This window comes from Phocoena phocoena, chromosome 3, assembly GCF_963924675.1.
Source record: "Phocoena phocoena chromosome 3, mPhoPho1.1, whole genome shotgun sequence".
NCBI classification, from domain to species: domain Eukaryota; kingdom Metazoa; phylum Chordata; class Mammalia; order Artiodactyla; family Phocoenidae; genus Phocoena; species Phocoena phocoena.
The window spans coordinates 159663813-159683657 of record NC_089221.1 but is presented as its reverse complement, the minus strand read 5'-3'; the positions used below and the strand labels follow the sequence as shown (position 1 = coordinate 159683657).

The 19845-nt window shown below is 51.7% G+C and overlaps 1 protein-coding gene across 2 annotated transcripts in view; it reads left to right on the top strand.

Annotated features, from left to right (window-relative positions):
- Positions 1–2221: 2221 nt before the first annotated feature.
- BRD4 (bromodomain containing 4) overlaps positions 2222–19845 on the top strand; it is a 33303-nt gene continuing 15679 nt past the window's right edge. Inside the window, exons 1-9 of one of the 2 annotated variants that reach the window (XM_065875274.1) lie at positions 2222–2528; positions 6236–6373; positions 7501–7636; positions 9268–9557; positions 10237–10602; positions 11489–11617; positions 17234–17443; positions 18205–18404; positions 18750–19045. In XM_065875274.1, the coding sequence (XP_065731346.1) occupies positions 2244–2528; positions 6236–6373; positions 7501–7636; positions 9268–9557; positions 10237–10602; positions 11489–11617; positions 17234–17443; positions 18205–18404; positions 18750–19045 (2050 nt within the window). In that variant the 5' untranslated portion in view covers positions 2222–2243. The remainder of the gene's footprint in view (positions 2529–6235; positions 6374–7500; positions 7637–9267; positions 9558–10236; positions 10603–11488; positions 11618–17233; positions 17444–18204; positions 18405–18749; positions 19046–19845) is intronic. The other variant, XM_065875273.1, reaches the window with a different exon arrangement.

Sequence of the window (19845 nt, the reverse complement as noted above, 5' to 3'; positions counted from 1 at the left end):
CACCTACAAACCCTCCTTCCTGTAAGTGTTCTTCCTGGGCTGGTGTTCTCCGTGTAGAAAACTTAGAAGTTGTCATAGGAGCTGTCCCTTCCCTCTTGGGTCTTGGGAGTTACCTGGGAGGGCATAAACTCTAAATTCTTGCTGGCATCTTGAAAGCAGTTGGACATCATTAAATAGTTAAGTTTAGCATCAGATGCAGGACCACATCTAGACACCTAACTCACACTGCTGTAACACGCCCTTCCTCCAGCACTGGACAATTGCTAAGATCCAGAGTCTTTTGCATGCAGTGGCCATGGGCTGCTCCTGCACAGGTTCCCGCCCTGCGGCAGCGTTTTCCTTGGGGCAGCACTCTCTTCATGTGTGCTCTCTGGCCATTTGATAGCTAGACCTGTAATCAACCAGAGCACCCTGGAAGGAAAGCGATCTCCTTGGCCATGTCAGTTTTGTCAGGCCTGGGGCCAAGAGGTCCAGCTCTCCACAGCCCCCCATGATGAACTCACCACTGAGTTGCTTTTACATGGCAAGTTCTCCCCTTGTGCTTTAAAATCCGGTAATTTGCTGGAACTACATTTACAGAAACCACTGTGAGAACCTTGTTTCAAATTACACTTGGACTGAATTATAAAGTAATTCATCAGCAACTAGAGTGCCTAGTATGTGCTAAGTGTGTTCCAGAAAGAAAGCTGTGACAGAGACAGCCAGCTTGCTGTGTTTTTTCTTGTGCCCTCTGCCTACCAGCTCCTGTGGTCCTAAAAATCTTCCCTCTTTTCCTAAGCCCTTGCCTGACTTCGTCAGCCACAGAGGTTTTCTTACCCTCACTGAACTCCTAGGTTTATTACTGGAATTGCTCATAACATGCAGGCAGCTCCTAGCTTACTTTCAGTCTTTCTTCCTGCAGGGACTGATCATTCCTTTTTCTTGCCCTCAGAAAGGAGTCGGAAAAATAGTGCACAAAAAGTGCAGATGATCAGTACTTTTGAGCAGATGTTTCTTCTCATTAATAGAGTGAAGAAACTAGGCATTCTGAGTAAGGGGTGAGTTAGTGCAGGGGTCCCCAACCCCCAGCATCGGTCCGCGGGCTGTTAGGAACCGGGCTGCACAGCAAGAGGTGAGCGGTGGGCCAGCGAGTGAAGCTTCATCTGTTTCTCCCCATCTCTCACATTACCACCTGAACCATATCCCCAGCCCCCACCCCCACCCCGCCTTCCGTGGAAAAATTGTCTTCCACGAAACCAGTTCCTGGTGCCAAAAAGGTTGGGGACCACTGGGTTAGTGTGTTTCTGAGAGACAGTTTGACATTAAAAACATGAACCCACTGCCCTGTGGTTGTCCTGTTAGAATAACTGGACAGGTGCACAAAGTCGCCCTTGCAGTGATGCTCATGGTGTGTCTTGAAGCAGGTGTTGTTGAGGGCAGTGCACAGGACAGAGTGCTAATAAGGCACTGATGGAGGGGGGACGCTCACGTGCCACCTCCAAGCCCCTAGCGGATCACAGGAGGTGCCCCTCTACACGTTTATAAATAAGCTTTGAAAAGCTGGTTAATAGAACAGTAGGTCAAGTATGGATTCATTTTTATGTTACCACAGTTACCTTGTGGTATTTCTGTAATCAGCAAACATATTATTTAAGTTACCAAGAAAACGTTCTTCATAAGCGTGAGCACTCAGCAGTGGACTGCGTGGGCTAGTCAGGAGTGGGCAGCCTGGCCTTCCTGCTCCATCCTGCCTGGCCCCCACTCACCAAGTGGAATTACTCACTTGGCTAGATGCTTCATGAGCCACAGATACAAATAAGAATTTTAATGAAAATGACATGATTTGGGGCTTGCAAATCATCCTCTCTCATACACAGTGTCCCGTAAAAGCTCTCAGATGTGAAAACTTGGTATGTCGCATATTGTACCCACTTCCCTGTGAACTCCATAGCTCCCACAGACCCTTCCAGCTCCTGGTTGACTCTAGACTCCACGTCCCGGCCCTCGGAGTTGGTACCTGATCTCTCTTCCCTACTGGATGATGAATCTTTGAGGAGCACACTCACTGGGGCCCTTTTAGTCAGTGCATGGAGTGTCTCCCCAGCCAACCTGATCAGTCTTCACCAGAGGAGCTCAGCCTTTGGAGGCCACAGCCCTGGGGGATGTGTCATTGTGAGTGGCACCCATCTGCTGCCTGGTCTCTGATGGTAGCTTTTCTCTTCCCTTGTAGAGTGCCCAGTGAAGAATGTGATGGGATCAGTAGCATGTCTGCGGAGAGCGGCCCTGGGACGAGATTGAGAAATCTGCCAGTAATGGGGGATGGACTAGAAACTACCCAAATGTCTACAACGCAGGCCCAGGCCCAACCCCAGCAAGCCAACACAGCCAGCACCAACCCCCCTCCCCCGGAGACTTCCAACCCCAACAAGCCCAAGAGGCAGACCAACCAACTGCAATATCTGCTCAAAGTGGTGCTCAAGACACTATGGAAACACCAGTTTGCGTGGCCTTTCCAGCAGCCTGTGGATGCCGTCAAGCTAAACCTCCCTGTGAGTAACTTGGGCAGGGTCCGGGGCTGCCGTCCTCAGGTCTCCTCCTGTGTTGCTCCTGGTGAGGGTGGACTTACGGGAGGGTGGAGATGCCTTTGGAGTCATTGTGAAAAGCGCGAGGTCCAGCTCTGAACTCCAGCACCCACAAGGCCCTTGACAGTGGTTTCAGCAGTCCTGATGAATGGAAGTGGGGAAGGAGAGAAAACGTGCTCATTGGCCTAAATAATAACTGGTTTCTTTGATACTAGCATTCTGGGAAATATTCTGTAGAGATGTTGAAACGGGTAGAGGGCTGCTTGCAGCTTGCCTTTCAATTCCATGGGGAGCTAAAGTGGGGTCACTTGGTGGTCCGGGCCCTCCCTCCTCAGATGTGGTCGGCTCGCTTGGCCCAGTAGGTTCAGCAGACGTGGTTGGTCAGATTGTGAGAGGGACTGGCTTGCTGCAGTACCTCTTCTGGTACTGGTGCTGTCATCATCACCCAGAGCACAGGGCAGGGAAAGGTAGTAGAATAACTCCCAGGGAGCCAAGTACATGGAGGTGGCCTGGATGGAGAGAGGGAGTATGGGTGCAGCTTTGCCTCTGGCTGCCTCTGCACACCCCCTCACACCTGCCTGCCTTGTTGTGGCCATGCTGCACTTGCCTTTGTTCTTTTGTACCCCTGTTCCTCTCCTTTTTGCTTTGAGAGCTTTCCATTTGCCCACATTCCTAGCAAATGGTTCTGGAAGCTCAACTTGTACCTTTAACTGAACCTCGGGAGCAAACAGGACAAATGTGTTAATTTTTTCCTTTCTTCAAAGCATCAAGGACTAATTGTCTTTAAATTGCCCTCTGCTGTTTGCCAAATCCCACACACTGACCTGGGCGAGGGAATTGGAATCAGATGATTGTTACAGTTGGCCCAGACGTGGGTTTACGAGTTCGAGCTGCATGGGTATAGGATCCTCAGCCTCTGCCAGGCGTCCAGTTTCAAGAAGGATGGACACACCAGTGTGACCTTCTCCTTGCTTGAAAGTTGCTATGTCTGTAACAGCTGGCCGGTACTCTCTGTCCATTGAATACCCATCATATGCACTCAGGGGAAGAGAGTCAGGAGGGGGAGCTGCAGGTCTGGGTCACGAACCAACTGAGGAAAGGGTATGGGAACAAAAGAAGGGTCCTCACCAAATCTGCACTTCAGAGGTCACTCTTATCATTGACCACAATCAGGAGTAGAGGCAGCGAGCCCGTCACTGGGGGGAGTCTCTTGGGAGAGCTTGCTGTACCAGTTTCTAGCTGGGCTAATGGGCTGGGCCCTGCAGGGTCCACAGGTGAGGTGACCTTCCCAGAGCAAATGCAAAGAATGGGGAGAGAAGGAGCTGGGGGTTGGAATCCAAGGGGGGCCCACAGCTCTTATAGCACTGGAGGGAGGCGGGAGGCCAGGAGAATCAACCACAGAGAGCAGACCCCCAAGTTTCTACGTCAGAGACTACAGGGAGGTCAAACAGATGAGGATTCCGACCTGACCCTACTGTTGGCCTTTAGGAGGGCATTGGTGACCTTAGGAAGATGTGACGCAGAAGTAGAAACCAGATTCGCGACGGTGTGAATAAGAAGGTGAGGATGTGAAGCCATCATTTCAAGAAACTTGGCTTTGAAGGGAAAGCTCGGCAGGGCCAGATGGAGGAGGGGTTGGTTTGTTACAGGAAGATGCAGAGGGTGCAGAGGCAAGGAGAGCTGAGAGGGTGAAAACTAAGGGGAACTGGAGGGCTTGAGATCCTGAGAAGGCAGCGTCCCAGCCAGCAGGACAGGCACGGGTGGGTAGTCTGTTAGGCCAAGGGGTTTGGGAGTTTGAGGTCATTCTCTGAAGTGGAGGCCAGGCTCCCCAGGGGCCACAGTGTGACTAGATGTCACCCTCAGCAGCTCTGATGTAGGAAGAAGAGAGGTGGGAGAGCTAGGGGCTAACCCTGAGGGGTGGGGCAGGGCTGTTTGGCTGGGAGCAATGCCATACTAATGCCCAGTTTTCCAGGGACACCCCCTTCTCTAGGAAATATTAATAGGGCCACCTCAAAAAAGGGTTCATTCTTTTTCTGTTTTCTGATGCCTTCTAGATCTTTACCTGTGTTTTGGCCCCTGTTCCTTGCTGGGCTTCGTATTAGAATGCTTGTGCCTCTTGCATTCAGAACACATGTACAGTTGGATTGTCATGCCCCTAAACCCCTGTCTCCCTTTCAGTCTTCCCAGCCCCCATCCTCTTTTGTCATCGTCTCACCTCCTCCTTCCTACTCTGTCCTCAACCGCTATCCTGTTGGGCCTTGAACCACTTTTGACACACTGAGGCCAATTCAAGCACCTGACACCATTCTAAGTAGACCTTTGGCCGTGAAATAAAATCTAAATTTCCCCTGGGGCAGATATATTTGGACTTGGTTCTCTTGGGAAAGGTGGTCAGAGCAAATGTAGCCCCTTGAGGCTGGGCAGGGCTGTGATCTTCGCCAGACCTATGTGTATGCCAGTGGCTTCTGTTCCTTTCTCATGGTTGTCAGAGCAACTCAGAACCTCACACCGCTTGCTCACCTTTTCAGTATTGTCCACCACTGTTCCTGGGCAGGACCTTGGTGCTTGCTAAAGCCTAGGCCTGCCCCTCTGCTGTCAGACTTCCCCTTGGACTTGGTTCTGATAACTTCACCTGAGTCTAATTGTGGGAGCTTCAGAGAATGTGGTTCTCAGTGGGGCCGGCTGGCTGTATGCAGGTCCCTCTTCTTGCCTGGCTCTCTGTGGTCCTTCCACCTGGAAACCTGGGCACTGCCTGATCTGTCCCCAAATTCTTCCTGTGGTTGATTTTAAAAATAAGCGTTTGGTTTTAGAATAGGTTTAGATTTAGAAAAAGTTATGATGGTAGAAGAGAGTTTGATTTGAAGGGCTTTAGGACGTCTACACCTGCTGTCTGGCTTCTTCTGTTTAGCACTTGTAGAGTAAGATCTGAAGGTTTGAGGAGTGGGTCGGCTGCCGGGTGGGGGGTCGGGGGGCAGGGGGCAGGGAGGGTTGTGTGGTGTTTTTTGTTTTGTTTTTACTAAGGATTGTGAGGGCTGTCCATTTGATTCCTCATCTGGCACTTAACCTGGTTAGTTGTTGAACTGTATCCAGATACTAGTGGATCCTTAGTGGTAGACTGCAGGTAAAAGAAATGGAAGTGCGATGAACTGAAGGTAGAGGCTTTTGCTCCTTGGTTCTTTAGTGTGACAGGAAGCAAGGGATCTAGTTGTTACGGGTGGGCTTGAATGCTGGTTCTGTAGGATTTTGCATTTCATTGATGTGGAAAATTTGAAGCAGGGAGAAAGTAGAAATTACCATGGGTTATTTTACCAGATAAGAACCACTTTTTTTAAAGGTTGTATGCTTTCCGCATACTTACTAAAAATGAAAGGATATTTTAACATCAAAAAAAAAAATAGAGAAAAACATAGATCTCAGTTAAGACAGCATAGCCTGTTCCCAGACAGGACAGTTGGCAAACTTGCACATTTTTTCTCTAAATTGCCACCCAGCTTTTAGTAATCCTTCCCTGATCCACTTTATCTTGGGGTCCCCATGAGATGGCTCACTGATACCATGGAAGAGTTTAGGCCTGCATGTCTGTAGAGTGACCTGGAGTGACATCTGCAGGCCCACCTGTGAGTACTGCATGGCTGCAGGGGTGACATTGGCCTTTTGCTCTCTCTGCTCTCCAGGATTACTATAAGATCATTAAAACACCTATGGATATGGGAACAATAAAGAAGCGCTTGGAAAACAACTATTATTGGAATGCTCAGGAATGTATCCAGGACTTCAACACTATGTTTACAAATTGTTACATCTACAACAAGGTGAGATGTAGGGGCTGATAGAGAAGGAGAAGGTAAAGGAGGAGGTGGGCATGTCTGGAACCCATTGGGCAGGGGTGCTGGGTGCAGGTGGGATCAGAGTCCAACGAGAGGAGACCATTGGCGACAGAGGTAAATGGGACCGCTGGTTTTGCCTGTGACTGGGTGTGTTTCTTTTGAGGCCAAAAACATTTTGGTCATGTTTCCAAGCTGTCCTTGTTAGCTGGAAGCATGTGCTTCTGATACCCTTGGGACTTTGGTTCTTGAGCATGTCTAGTAGAGAAGGTGTGAAAAGGACAGTGACGACGCATTAAAAAGTCTGTTTGGACGACACAAATTGTCAGGAAGGAACCTACCAAGATATAGTTGTACAAAGGTGTGCTCAAACAGAAACCTAAATATGAGAGAGGGTACAGTGGGGCCCACCCGCCGCATCTGGAACTGTGGACATGACCATTGACAGCTAATGGCCATAGAATCAAGTGTTCCCTTACAGGGTCTTACATGTAGACATAAATATCACTTAACCCAGTAGCCAAACCATTCAGCTCGATTGTGCCTTGAAGCCAGATCATTTGTTTAAAGTCTCAGCTCTCACCACTAGGTTTAAGGGAAATGTGGACAGATGAGGTTCTCCATTTAGAGCTGAGTGGGAACAGCATGTGGCAGAGTGGGGACCCATAAGGCAGTGTGAAGTAGACATTTCCCCAAGCCCCAGTGAGCTGCTTTGGGGATATACTAGGGAACATTATTGGAGCCCTGTTCACGTATCTATGACAAGAAATCCTGTGTAATTCAAATAATTCTAGTGAAGTTGCATTATGTCGAAGGAGGCGCTAGTGCAAGGAGGGCCCCTGTGTGTGATTGGCAGTGCTTGATAGATACTTAAGGCATTGGGATGGTTTCTCAAGCCAGAGGTTAAAAGACTAGAGAGGCAGCAGACCTGCAGGCATATGAAGCTTCTATGATGCCAGTTAGGATAGCTTTGTTTTGGCCCTTTGGGGTTTAGATTGGGGAAGTACCCTGAATATGATGCTCCACACTTTGGGGCATAGGGTGGGGAGCTCTTATTCTGTCTAGAAAGGTGGGGAGGGCTTTCCAACCCTCACCACATGTGTCTCCTCTTTTAGCCTGGAGATGACATAGTCTTAATGGCAGAAGCTCTGGAGAAGCTCTTCTTGCAAAAAATCAACGAACTGCCCACTGAAGAAACTGAGATCATGATAGTCCAGGCAAAAGGAAGAGGACGTGGGAGGAAAGAAGCAGGTAGGGTACCTTCCGTGTCCCCAGCACTATTAGCTTCACACTGAAATAGCCTGTGGCAAAGTGGGGACCCATAAAGCAGTGTGAAATGGGCATTTCCGCAAGCCCCAGTGAGCTGCTTTGGGGATATACTGGGGAACAGTAAAGCAGGGAAATTGGCTTTATTTCTCCCTAGTCTTTGCCAGCCTTCTCCAATTTCACTGGGAGACTGGGAGTGGTGGGAAGACAACTATATTATACACTCCCTGCCTTGTTGCTGTTTGGGTATGGTGAGGCCAGGTTCATCAGGGGAACCAGCCCAGAGGGTCATATGACCATGTGACCCTCCAGCAAAGTAGGAAAAATTGGGCCTAGCCTTTTTTGATGGACTCCAGTTAAAAAGAAAGTACAACTTTTTCAAAGCATTTTTAAATTATTTGAATTCTTCATCCCACCAGTGCTATAGTCAGTCTTTGTTTTTCATTTTAGATAAATTAACCTGATCAAGGGCAGTTTTAATTAATATTCCAGTCCTAGAGCCTTAAGGTTTGTTATTTGAATTATTTATTAATACACTTGTGTTGGAGCCATGTCTGCTATTTGATAGTCTTCTGAAGTCAAGCCCTCTTTGTCTACCTTAGCACCTACCCCTGCCCCCAAGCCTGACACGGGATTCCGAAGGCCAGCTGGTAGGGAGTAGCCTACTCATGAAATGTTTCTGTCTAGGAAAAGTTTAAACAGCTGCCTTCTGCATCTTGCCATCCGCAGCTCCGTGCTGCAGAAAGGTGATGTTTGCAAGGTAGCCTGTGCTGTGAGTTGTTTGCTTCTCTAAGGAGTGGGCTTTCACGTGACTTCCTATCCCACGTGGAAGTGGTGGCTTCATGGGAGCAGAGGGGGTTGGCTAGATCCCCTGTAGTGCTGAGGGGGAGCCAAGGAGAGCTGGTCTTGAGGGTCACCCCTTAGCCATGGAACCTGCCCAGAGGCATCCAGTATCCTTACGACCAAGGAGCCCCATCCTCCCTTCCTGGGACAAGGGGTTTGGTCTTTACATGGGGTGGATGTAGCGCCTCGTGTGTTTCGGCTCACCCACACAACTGCAGGGAGGCAGTCTGAGCCGGTCATGAAGGGCAGCAGCCGTCCAGCCTCCCCCTGTGATTCAGAGAGGTGGGGGTAGCCAATTTCCAGAAACCTTGGCCAGGGCTGCCGATTCCGTCCCCCTGCCAGAAATGCTTACTCAGAAGGCAGCGTTTCTGGGAATGAGGACAGCTCTGCCTGAAAGCACCAAGGAGCATTTTTTTTGCTGTCACTGTCCTGGTGCTGACTCTCAGCGTGTGTTTCCTGTGCCTTTGACTCAAGCCTTCATGCTCGTGAAGGGGTCTCTGTGCCTGAGTCCCCAAGTCAGGACTTGGAGCCAGGACACCCCAGGAAGTGTGGAATGTGGTGTGCCACTGCTCTCAGAGCCCCCTGGGACAGGTGGACAGATTTGGCTGAGGTCCAAGGTATTTAGGCTGTTCTGTCTCTTAGACAAATAGTTACAGAGACACTGTGTGCCATGCCCACGCCGATGTGTGCTTGCCACATGTGGCAGTGTCCCCACAAGGTCAGCCGGCGTGCAGACATGGCATCTAACCACCTGTCCCTTTTATGATTGGTAGGGACAGCAAAACCTGGCGTCTCTACGGTACCAAACACAACGCAAGCATCGACTCCTCCGCAGACCCAGACCCCTCAGCAGAATCCTCCACCCGTGCAGGCCACACCTCACCCCTTCCCCGCTGTCACCCCAGACCTCATCGTCCAGACCCCTGTCATGACAGTGGTGCCTCCCCAGCCACTGCAGACGCCCCCGCCGGTGCCTCCCCAGCCACTGCCCCCGCCCGCACCAGCCCCCCAGCCTGTGCAGAGCCACCCGCCCATCATCGCGGCCACCCCACAGCCTGTGAAGGTGAGCGTCCTGTGCGTGTGTGTGGCCTAGCCTGACCACTGGCTGGCTCCGGTCACCTCAGCTAGATGACCCTTGCCTCCCCTTCCACTCCATTGCAGTGAGGCTTACAGAAGACAGTCACCTATCCTTGCTGATGCTTCTGGCTCCCAGGGCACTTGTGGGTAGTTAGGACCTGGGGGGATCAAGCTGTGTTTAAATCAGCACAGCCTAAAAGCTGCTGTCTTGCTGACCCACAGATCCCATAATTGAGTAACACCTCCCAGGGGGTTGCTGCCCCCCTTCCCATTTCTAATTTAGACTGCATATTTGCAGATGCTGTCTAAATAGTCTCTGAAATGTGCCTCCCATGGGTGGCCAGAGTGACAGAGGTTGGCTGTGGGAGAGGTCCCTGGCATGTAGGAAACTGCTTTCAAAAGTCTCTTTGGCCTCTGGTGAGCAGATCTCACACTTAGTTGTGTGCTTTCTCCTGCCACTGGCAGGGTCCTGTCCCAGCTGCAGAACAGAGTGGTGGGACAGGGTTTCCCTGTCTTCAGTCCTTCACCTGTGGAATTTACCTTTGGGCCCTGTTCCCTGTGAGTGTTGAGACCCTAGAAAGGACCTGGCTTCAGGAGTGACCCTGAGGGCCCGCTGTGCCAGCCGCTGCCTCTGACCGTGCCTATCGCGCCTGTGCTCTCGGCAGACAAAGAAGGGGGTTAAGAGGAAAGCGGACACCACCACCCCCACCACCATCGACCCCATTCACGAGCCACCCTCACTGCCCCCGGAGCCCAAGACCACCAAGCTGGTGGGCCCCCGGCGGGAGAGCAGCCGGCCTGTTAAGCCTCCGAAGAAGGACGTGCCCGACTCGCAGCAGCACCCAGCACCAGATAAAAGCAGCAAGGTCTCAGAGCAGCTCAAGTGCTGTAGTGGCATTCTCAAGGAGATGTTTGCCAAGAAGCACGCAGCTTACGCCTGGCCTTTCTACAAGCCCGTGGACGTGGAGGCGCTGGGCCTGCATGACTACTGTGACATCATCAAGCACCCCATGGACATGAGCACAATCAAGGTTAGTGGGTGTGCCCCTGGAGCTGGGGAACGGGCTCCCTGGGACAAGGAAGGCCAGCACCTCTGAGGCCTGTCCAAGAGGAGCGCCCAGTCTTACTAGCTGTCTAGGCTCTTCTCACCAGCCCAGGGAAGCCCAGTGTCCCCTGCTGGAGATTATGGGGACATCATCTGAGATCATGTGGTCATTTTGGTCACAGACAGCAATGCTGCCCTTTCCCTCATCTGAGGATGAGCCCTCTTGTGGCCTTGAGGCCCAGTGCCCATAGATACCTTCACTCGGTAGATGCTCCTGGAGAGTTTGGGGAGTGGTGACTTTGCCAGGCTCTATGTCATGAAGAAGGCCTTGGTGTCTCTTAGTAAAGGGCACACAAGTGCTGGCATTTTCACTGTAGTATCCTGAGGCCTTTTTGGGTTTGTTTATTTTAAGCCTTTTGGCACTTTTCTCCTTCTGAGAGTGGAGTAAGCCTGCCCAAACGTGGGATGGGCAGAGCAGGGGACATTGCTGTGTTCCTTTTGACCAGTGCCCTGTCCGATGTCACCAGGACAAGTACAGGCCAAGTCAGAACTGGGCCCAGCCCTCCCTTTGCAGTTCTGGCTTAAGCAGTACCTCTGCGGCTTCTCTGTCCACTTGCCTTTTAGCCAGGCACAGTGGGTAGGTTTGGATGCTAGCAGGGCAGTTCCTCGCCCTGAGACTTGGTGTTGGAGTATCTCCTTGTCCACCTGGTGCTGAGAACTGGGGTGATAACCTCTCCCTGCTATGGTCTGGGTTAAACCCAGAGCCATTGAGAAGTTGACTTGCTCCTTCCTACAGGCAGCCCTCCTTGCTGCCACCTCCCCACTGGAGCAGGGGCAGCCATGGCTAACCAGGACCCGTCCTGTCTTTCTAGTCTAAACTGGAGGCCCGTGAGTACCGTGATGCTCAGGAATTTGGTGCCGATGTCCGATTGATGTTCTCCAACTGCTACAAATACAACCCTCCTGACCATGAGGTGGTGGCCATGGCCCGCAAGCTCCAGGTGAGGCTCTGGGGGAGCTCCGGGTGTGGGATCCTGCAGAGGAGCAGGCTGGCTGGGGTCCTGGGTGGGCCAGGCCACTATGGGCCTTGGCAGATTTTGTCACTTGCTTTGGTATAATGCCATGTTGCTTTGGAAGAGTGGACTAAAGTCAGGATAACACGTAAATTTTACATTAGGATTATTTCCTTATAATTAAAGCAGGGTGGTTGGTTATGGTCTTGGGCATTTTGGATTTTGGGGTATTCCACTGAAAGCCCCCCACCCCCCTGCATTCGGTTGCCCTTGGCTGGAAGAGTGCGTGTCCTGTGCATGGCCCAACCTCTTCTCCAAAACAGACCTGTCTCAAGTCGGCGAGGGACACTCTTGCCAGGTAGACAGTTTGTCCCAGTTCTGAGCTGAAGTAACTGCCAACTGTGGGCATTTCTTCACCAGAGCCTTGAAAGCCTTTGTTTGCCTTCCTGCTCCAGGGCGGCTGCTTCTAGATGTTCTGTGTGGCCATGATGCACTAATGGGTGGGATTCGTAACCCCTTCAAGTAGATTCTGGGTGATGTACGCTGTGGAGTGCACACATGGGTGGAAGGGAGGGGCAGATTACAGCATAAATATGTGAACTAACTCCACTTTTTTCTATTTAAAAAAAAAAAAAAAGGAAAAGCATATACCCAAATTTAAACAGAGACATATCTTTGGGTAGAACAATGAGGAGTTAAAAATTATGGAGAAAAAAGTCGATATTTAGTACTGTTATAATGTGTTTTATTATTATTTGAAATTACACATAATAAAAATTCCCAGCCTCTTCTCCCCAAGGTCCCAGGTTGCACTTTTGCTTTCAGGGTCAAAGCAGACTGTGGGCTGAGCCACCTGCTGTCACAAGGTACAGGTCCAGTCTGCACATCCTGCATCAGGTCCTCTCCTGGCACCTGGGTGGGCCTTTCTCAAACCAGGCTTTCTCAGCCATCTGTGAAATGCTTCCAGAAGCAAGGCTTGCAAAAGGCCTTTGGTGACCTGTGGGTTGGTGTCTATCAGAGGTCACCTGAGCCCTGCTTGCCCACCTGCCTTCCAGCTCTGTTAACTCCACACGTTGTCATGCATTCACCAGCATAGTGTCTCCTATGTCATCATGTTGGAGCCAAGGCATGGTCCTCTTTGGTCTTTCACTGCAGCCTGTCTGGGTTAGCCTTTAGTGCTCTGAAACTCTAGGTGTTTAAAAAAAAAAAAAAAAAAAACAACTTACTAGCATGGATCTGGCTATCGTTAAACACACACTCAGACTTGAAGGTTTGTATTTCTACTGGCTATTTATTAGTTTTATTTTATCTGAGGTTTTTTGTTTAGTTCTGTTTTATGTTTTTGGAAGGGGGACTTTCTTTAATTCAGTGCTATGTTGTCTGCTTTCTTCACAAAGCTTCCTTTTTCAGTATTTACTTTTGCATTTCTCATCCTTGAAGCAGATCAGGATTTATAACTTTTCTGCAATTCTCATATGTAGCCACTAGGTGGCAGTGGTGCCCAGAGAGAGAGGGGGAGGGAGGGGGAGAGGAGAGAGGAGAGAGGGAGGGAGGGAGGGAGGGAGGGATGCAGGGTGGCAGGCGCACCCACCCCCTTTCCCCATTCTCTCTCTCCTTCTCCTCCCTGAGGACTTGGATAGCATTTGCCCAGATTAATACCCATGTCCTTTATTTGCCCTCATGCAAACAGCTAAACAAGTTCTCTGTCAGCACCAAAGATCACTATTTTGAGCAACTTTATTTAAAAAGAAGAAAGAAGATATTCTCTGATATATTTTAGCTCTTCGTCTTCCTAATTTTTGTGCCTGTTTTAAGGCTCTTTTTGTTTCTTTTGCTTTTTTTTCCTTCTGGGAGTGGCATGAGCATCCCAGACACGGGATTTGCTCATAGCAAGGGCACTGAGATATTCGCCACAAAGCAGCCTCTTTTCTAAACGTTGACTCCAGACACCAGGCTGGATGGGACAAGGTCCTTGCCCTCGAGGAGGGTCCACTTCAGGTGGGGGGAGGGGGCAGTGCGCAGTGGGCCACTCAGCACGAGGCTGCCTCTGCCCCCAGCTTGCTTTGTCCCTTGCAGGTTGGGTCTCCACGCTGTTGAAAGTAACATGCCAGGAGGCAGGTGGGGGTGCCTGATTCAGCCCAGTTGACGTGGCAGGCCCCCTGTGTGGACTTTTTCCTCTAGAAGGCAGTTCCTGTATTTTGTAGCATTTTGAGCTGTGTTTTCTTCTTTCTTTCGAAGCTTTCTAGGATCAGCATGGTTTAGGTGGCAAGATTACCCACTGGGGAGGAGGAGTAACAAAATCCCAGCCCTTGTTTGCCTCAGTAAGAGGTGTTGGGACCTACTGTCTCTTAATTAGGCTGTGCCCAAAGACTGGAATTTACCCAGAAAGTTTTACGGGAAATGATCCACTTTATATTCCTCTTCCAGCCTGTAAATTCTGGGCCTTTAGAAAACCCACATCCCACCACCTGGCAGCTGTGGTCACAAAGATAGTCAGGAGCCCCTGGGCTCAGGGTTTCCTTGGGAGCCTGAGCGTGGCTTGAGCTGAGGGCTGCTAACCTAGCTGCTGGGCCCAGAGCTGCTGGTGGTACTGTCCTCTACCCTCTGTTCTATTGTGAAGTGAGGAGTAATTTAGGAAGTTTTGCACCTATGTGGATTACCAGAGTTTTATTTTGAAAGAAAGTGCAAATTCATGGTGGTACGCAGTTGTTTTTATGGCAAGGAAAAAAATTAAACTGACAAAAGTGTGTTGGGGTCCTGCATTAGGTCCCAGAGGTCGGAAGCTTGTGAAGCGTGTGTGAGAGTGTGTTTGTGTATCTGAGTGTTCATTCACGGCCGCATCCCCACCACCTGGCACCTCGTGTGCCTCCACGGCCTACATTGTACTCCCCACCTCTGTGCCCTGGTTATGCCCAGGTATGGCTAAGCCTCACAGCAGTATCCAGGCATGGCCAAAGAGGGGCCGACTGGGCAACACCTTCTCCTTGGGTCTCCACCTGTGCTCAGCTGCAGGCTGATTTGCCTGGGAGTCTTCGGACACTGCAACCTCCCAGCACCTGAGCATCTCTGTTTCACTAAAGGGGAAGGGGGGAGCTCCCTCCATGAATCTGATGTAGCCCAGAGTAGATGGCCCTGGTCAACATTCCAGCGAGAGGAGATACTTACTCTCTGAAACCAGTGTTCTTTCTGATGTTGAGAATTGCGACATGGCTCAGATTCTTGGAGTGGGGTGGAGGTAATGTCACACCAGGCGGAGTAGATGGGTTCATCTGAATACACTGCCAGCTCTGGTGCAGGAGCCCTGAGCCCCTGCTCCCCTGGTGGGTGCTGGTTGTTGGTGTTCACTGCTCCTTTCTGTCACTGTCCTCCCTCATGACATACTTGCCCTGGGTGCATCTCATTGGGTTTTACCATCCTCTTGTCTGCCCCCACGCCCCTTTGACCTTTCTTTTGTACCATCCTCCTGGGTGTCTGCAGCTATTGTCCTCCTCTCATTCTTAGGTCTCAAGTTTCCCAAAGGCTCTTTGCCACCCCTTGCTGTTTCTACCTTAGCACTTACGGCACTGTACAACTGTTTGTGTTCACCCCTTCAGGACAGGGAGCACATCATTCTTGTTTGCCACAGAGCAGGTGCAAGTCTCAGCCACTTGGGAAGGTTTTCTGCAGCAGCCCTTAGCTCATTGGCACACAGGCCCGAGTGTGTTTCCCAGTATGTCCCCCACTTGGGCTGATGCAGGTGGGAGGACGATGGGTCATTCAGCTGGGCACAGCCAGGAGGCAGGCAACCCACCTGGCTTTTGTCTCATGCTCCTTGCTGTTTGGTCTTGGGGCTTTGGGAGGACAGGGACCAGAAGCAGCTGGGGAGGGGAAGGAGGCCTTAGGGCAGGTGCCACCCCCATTTCTACAACGGTCACAGCCTGTGGGTCAGGAACAGGGATGTCCTTGTGGTAAGGGTAGAGCTGTCTGGCAGCTGGCGTCGGGGGCTAGGTTCACAGACCAGTGGCACGAGATAGCTTCCACTTGGTAAAGTGTCACCTCCCAGCAGCACCAAGTGCTTGGCCCTGCTTGCCACCCTTCTCCCTTCTTGGGGTCCTGATGCCCTACTACCTTCTTAGACACATTTCTCTAAGAGCAGGCCTGGCTCTTTCAGATGCTCATGTGGGTCAGTCATGGACCTGAGCCTGCCCACATCCAGGGCACTGTGAGCAGAGAGGGTCTTGCTCACCTTGTCTGAAGGCCCCCTCTCCCTGGCAGCTTGAGTGATAATGGTATCTGGTCATCCCTCCTGTTTGTCTTCTCTGTTGCTCTCAGATCTGCTCCATGATTTATTTCTGATGAAATTAGAAAGTTTTTGCCTTTCTAGTACTTAAACTGAAAACCACTCAGATAGCAGAGTTCAGGCAGCACCTTGCTGAGAGGAGAACCTGCCTTGGAGGAGGCCGAACCTGAGTAGTCTGGAGGGGAGGGGACAGTACCACAATTGTGTGGAATGCCTGCCCTGCTGCCCAGGTCACTCATTTCCAGTTTCCTGGGGGCGGGGAAACCTGAAGCTGCATTCCAGAGACATCAGGAGAGTCTTGTAGGGTGGGCTCTGTCAGATACACTCAAGTTTGAAATACCAGCCTTGGAGCTCTACCCCACAGCCCTTCTGGGCCATGCTGCTCTCTCCAACATGGATTCACACTTGAGGAAGGCCCGCCTTCTGTTATGTGAGTTGCTGTGTTAACTGACTTATTCCAGGCTTAAAGCAGGTCTCAAAATCCTACTGGAAAACCAGGTCTCAGGAGCTCCTGGGGTGGGATCCTATGCTCAGTAAGCCCAGGGTCTCTGCTCACGTTGCTTGCACCTCACAAGGCTGGCTGTCTCCCATAGCCTATTCTCAGCATCCCATATCTCGTCTATAACTTTCTCACATTTCTGGTGTACCCTGGAGATGCCTTAGGCAGTGGCATGGCCCTGCTCAGTTATGTGCCCACTACAGCGAGGACTTGATCTCCTCACTGGCTGTGGGCTCTGTGCTGGGCATACTCCCACCTTGGGACCTTTGTTCCCTCTGGAACTCTAAAACTGCAGACCCCACCCGCTCCCTATGGGAATGTGAACCGTAAGACCCCTGTTCTGTTCACTGTTGTGTCCTGGTGCCCGGCCCACCGTCCAGAAGGCTCCCTTGAGATGTGCTGACTGAATGAGCATCAACGTGATGGGAGCCTCAGAGCACTCTTTCTGTGGGTCCTGTCCGGGCCTGCCATCTGTCAAGGATCCCCAGACTGATGTCCTCATTGGGCTGGCTATCTCCTGTGATGTGAGTCACCTGTCCTTACCTCAGCTGTGTCTCCCAGGGAGTGGGTGCCAGGCCGTGTCAGGAGCACTTTTCTCCCCAAAGTGAGATTTGAAAGAGGAGTGTTGAAAGGGTTATCAGGGGGCCCTTGCCAGCCCCTCGCCTTAGTGATAAGGAAGGGGGTCACCATTGACTCAGCCCTCTTTGTTTCCTGTTGAGTCACCCGCAGCAGCCAGGGATAGTGTGACGCTGGGCCACAGTCCAGGCACCCCCAGGGCACCCAGCAGCCCTCACGGGCACAGCTTCCCCCTACCCCTCACTTCCAGGATGTGTTCGAGATGCGCTTTGCCAAGATGCCGGATGAGCCCGAGGAGCCTGTGGTGGCTGTGTCCTCCCCAGCGGTGCCACCGCCCACCAAGGTTGTGGCCCCGCCCTCATCCAGTGACAGCAGCAGCGATAGCTCCTCAGATAGTGACAGCTCCACTGATGACTCCGAGGAGGAGCGAGCCCAACGACTGGCTGAGCTCCAGGAGCAGGTGAGGACACAGGCAGCCCCATTTTCAAACCACAACCCCCCGCCACCCCCTACCTCTCCCCCCCCCCCCCCCAGCATGAGTTCTAGCATGAGCAGAATTCCCACTGGTCCCCTTGTGCTAGGTCAGGGGTGCATATTGTTCATACTTAAATGTACACTGTGGGTATGGAGATGGGGTGACGTGGCCATTCCCTGGGCAGAGGTGAGGCTTTTGTATCCTTCTGGTATCTGGAAGAAGGAGGCCGAGCCAGCATATGGTGCGTCTCTTCTGGGGCTTCCAGGATGCTCCTCTCTCTACAAGCTGGCCATTAGGCCTTTAGTGCCCACATGTGTCTATGCGCTCCTTTTTTTTTTTTTTTTTTAATATTTATTTATTTGGCTACGCTGGGTCTAGTTGCTGAGTGCGGGTTCTTTGTTGCGGCATGTGGGTTCTTTTAGTTGCCACGTGCGGGCTCTAGTTCCCTGACCAGGGAATGAACCTGTGCCCCCTGCATTGGGAGTGCAGAGTCTTAACCACTGGACCACCAGGGAAGTCCCTGTCTATGCACTCTTGCCCAGCCTCTTTAGGGATCCTCTTCTTGGAACCAGCATGGTCATGGGGCTTGAGTGGCTCCTCTGACAAGGAGGACACTGGGCCACCCTGGGAGTTCAGGGTCTGGGTGGGCATGGGCACTTTGGATATCTAGTGAGACGGCAGGTCGTGGAGCTGAGGGCCAGAGACCAGGGTGACGGGATTGTGTGTCTTGCTTGTCTGCTCCACAGCTCAAAGCCGTGCACGAGCAGCTTGCAGCCCTTTCACAGCCCCAGCAGAACAAACCAAAGAAAAAGGAGAAAGACAAAAAGGAGAAGAAAAAAGAAAAGCACAAAAAGAAAGAGGAAGTGGAGGAGAATAAGAAAAGCAAAGCCAAGGAACTTCCTCCCAAAAAGACCAAGAAAAATAATACCAGTAACAACAACACAAGGTCTGTGGGTCACCCCTACCCCCACCAGTGCCCCTAGTCCAGATGGGGACAGTGGGGAGGGAGGCTGCCTCTCTGCTCTTTTTTCTGGGATGGGCCTTTGAGGGAGAGAGGATAGCAGGTAGCATGGTGCAGGCGGCAAGACAAAGCACAGCAGCCCCCCAGTTCACCATTTGTGGTCTCAACTGCAGCCATGTGCTCCCAGGAAGGTGCTGCCAGTGCCCCCTGTTTCCTGTGAAGACCACTGGGTGGGGGTGTGGAAGCCTCCCCAAGCCCTAAATGGAGAGATATGTGCCCACCTTCCCCCAGGGACCCATTCTTAATGGTGTCTGCATCACCCCATTGTAGCAAGAAGGAGCCAGCACCCATGAAGAGCAAACCCCCTCCCACATATGAGTCGGAGGAAGAAGACAAGTGCAAGCCCATGTCGTATGAAGAGAAGCGGCAGCTTAGCCTGGACATCAACAAGCTTCCTGGTGAGAAGCTGGGCCGCGTGGTGCACATCATTCAGTCGCGGGAGCCCTCACTCAAGAACTCCAACCCTGACGAGATCGAGATTGACTTCGAGACCCTGAAGCCATCCACCCTGCGTGAACTGGAGCGCTATGTCACCTCCTGTTTGCGGAAGAAAAGGAAACCTCAAGGTGCCCTTGGGCACCCTGGGGCGGTGGCGGGGGGTGGTGTTCCCAGTCCTGGGTGAGGGAGAGGGCTGGGCAGATGGGCCAGGCTGCTACCCTTGCACCTCTAGTAGTGAGGCCCCTGTTGGCACCTTCGGGTAACTTTGCCTTCCAGTCTCGGCCCTCGTTCTCTGCAGGCTTGCTTTCCTTCCGATTATAAAATCTGCGTTCTTGACATAGAAACCTGTGAAGGGTTGTGACGTCAGACTCAGCTCTAGGCTTATTGGTGCCTTTGTTGATCTCTCTGGCTGCTGGCCATCTGCGGTCCACCTGCACCTAGGTGTCCTAAGCCTTGCTCTGAGCAGCAGCAGCTTTCGTCCTTAGCTTCCTGCCTCTGAGTCTTCCCCAGAAGCCACCCCCCTACGTCTTTGGGGTCTCTGGGCATGGGGGGTGTGGCTAGGAGGAAAGGCATTAAGTTGGCACTGTGCCTGCCTGCTGTCTTCTCTAGCTTGGTGTGACACCCCCCCTCCCCCAACCCCAGGTCTTCCAAGCAGCTCTTTTGTGTTATCAGTGCCTTGTCTTGGCTCACAGCTTTTGCGTTAGAACCAGTAGGACTTAGGATCCACATCAGGGCTTTGCACACAGCCTTCATTCCAGCCCGGACTGACTCCTGGGGTCCTTGGCACACACACACACCCCATCCTCCGCCCAGGGTGCCACACAGTGACACTTGCCTCAGTCTGCACACTGAGGTGCTGGGAGATCCCTTGGGGCTCTTTCCTTGTCTTGTTTTGTCTTTGACTGTCATGTCCCCTTTAGGTCCTCTT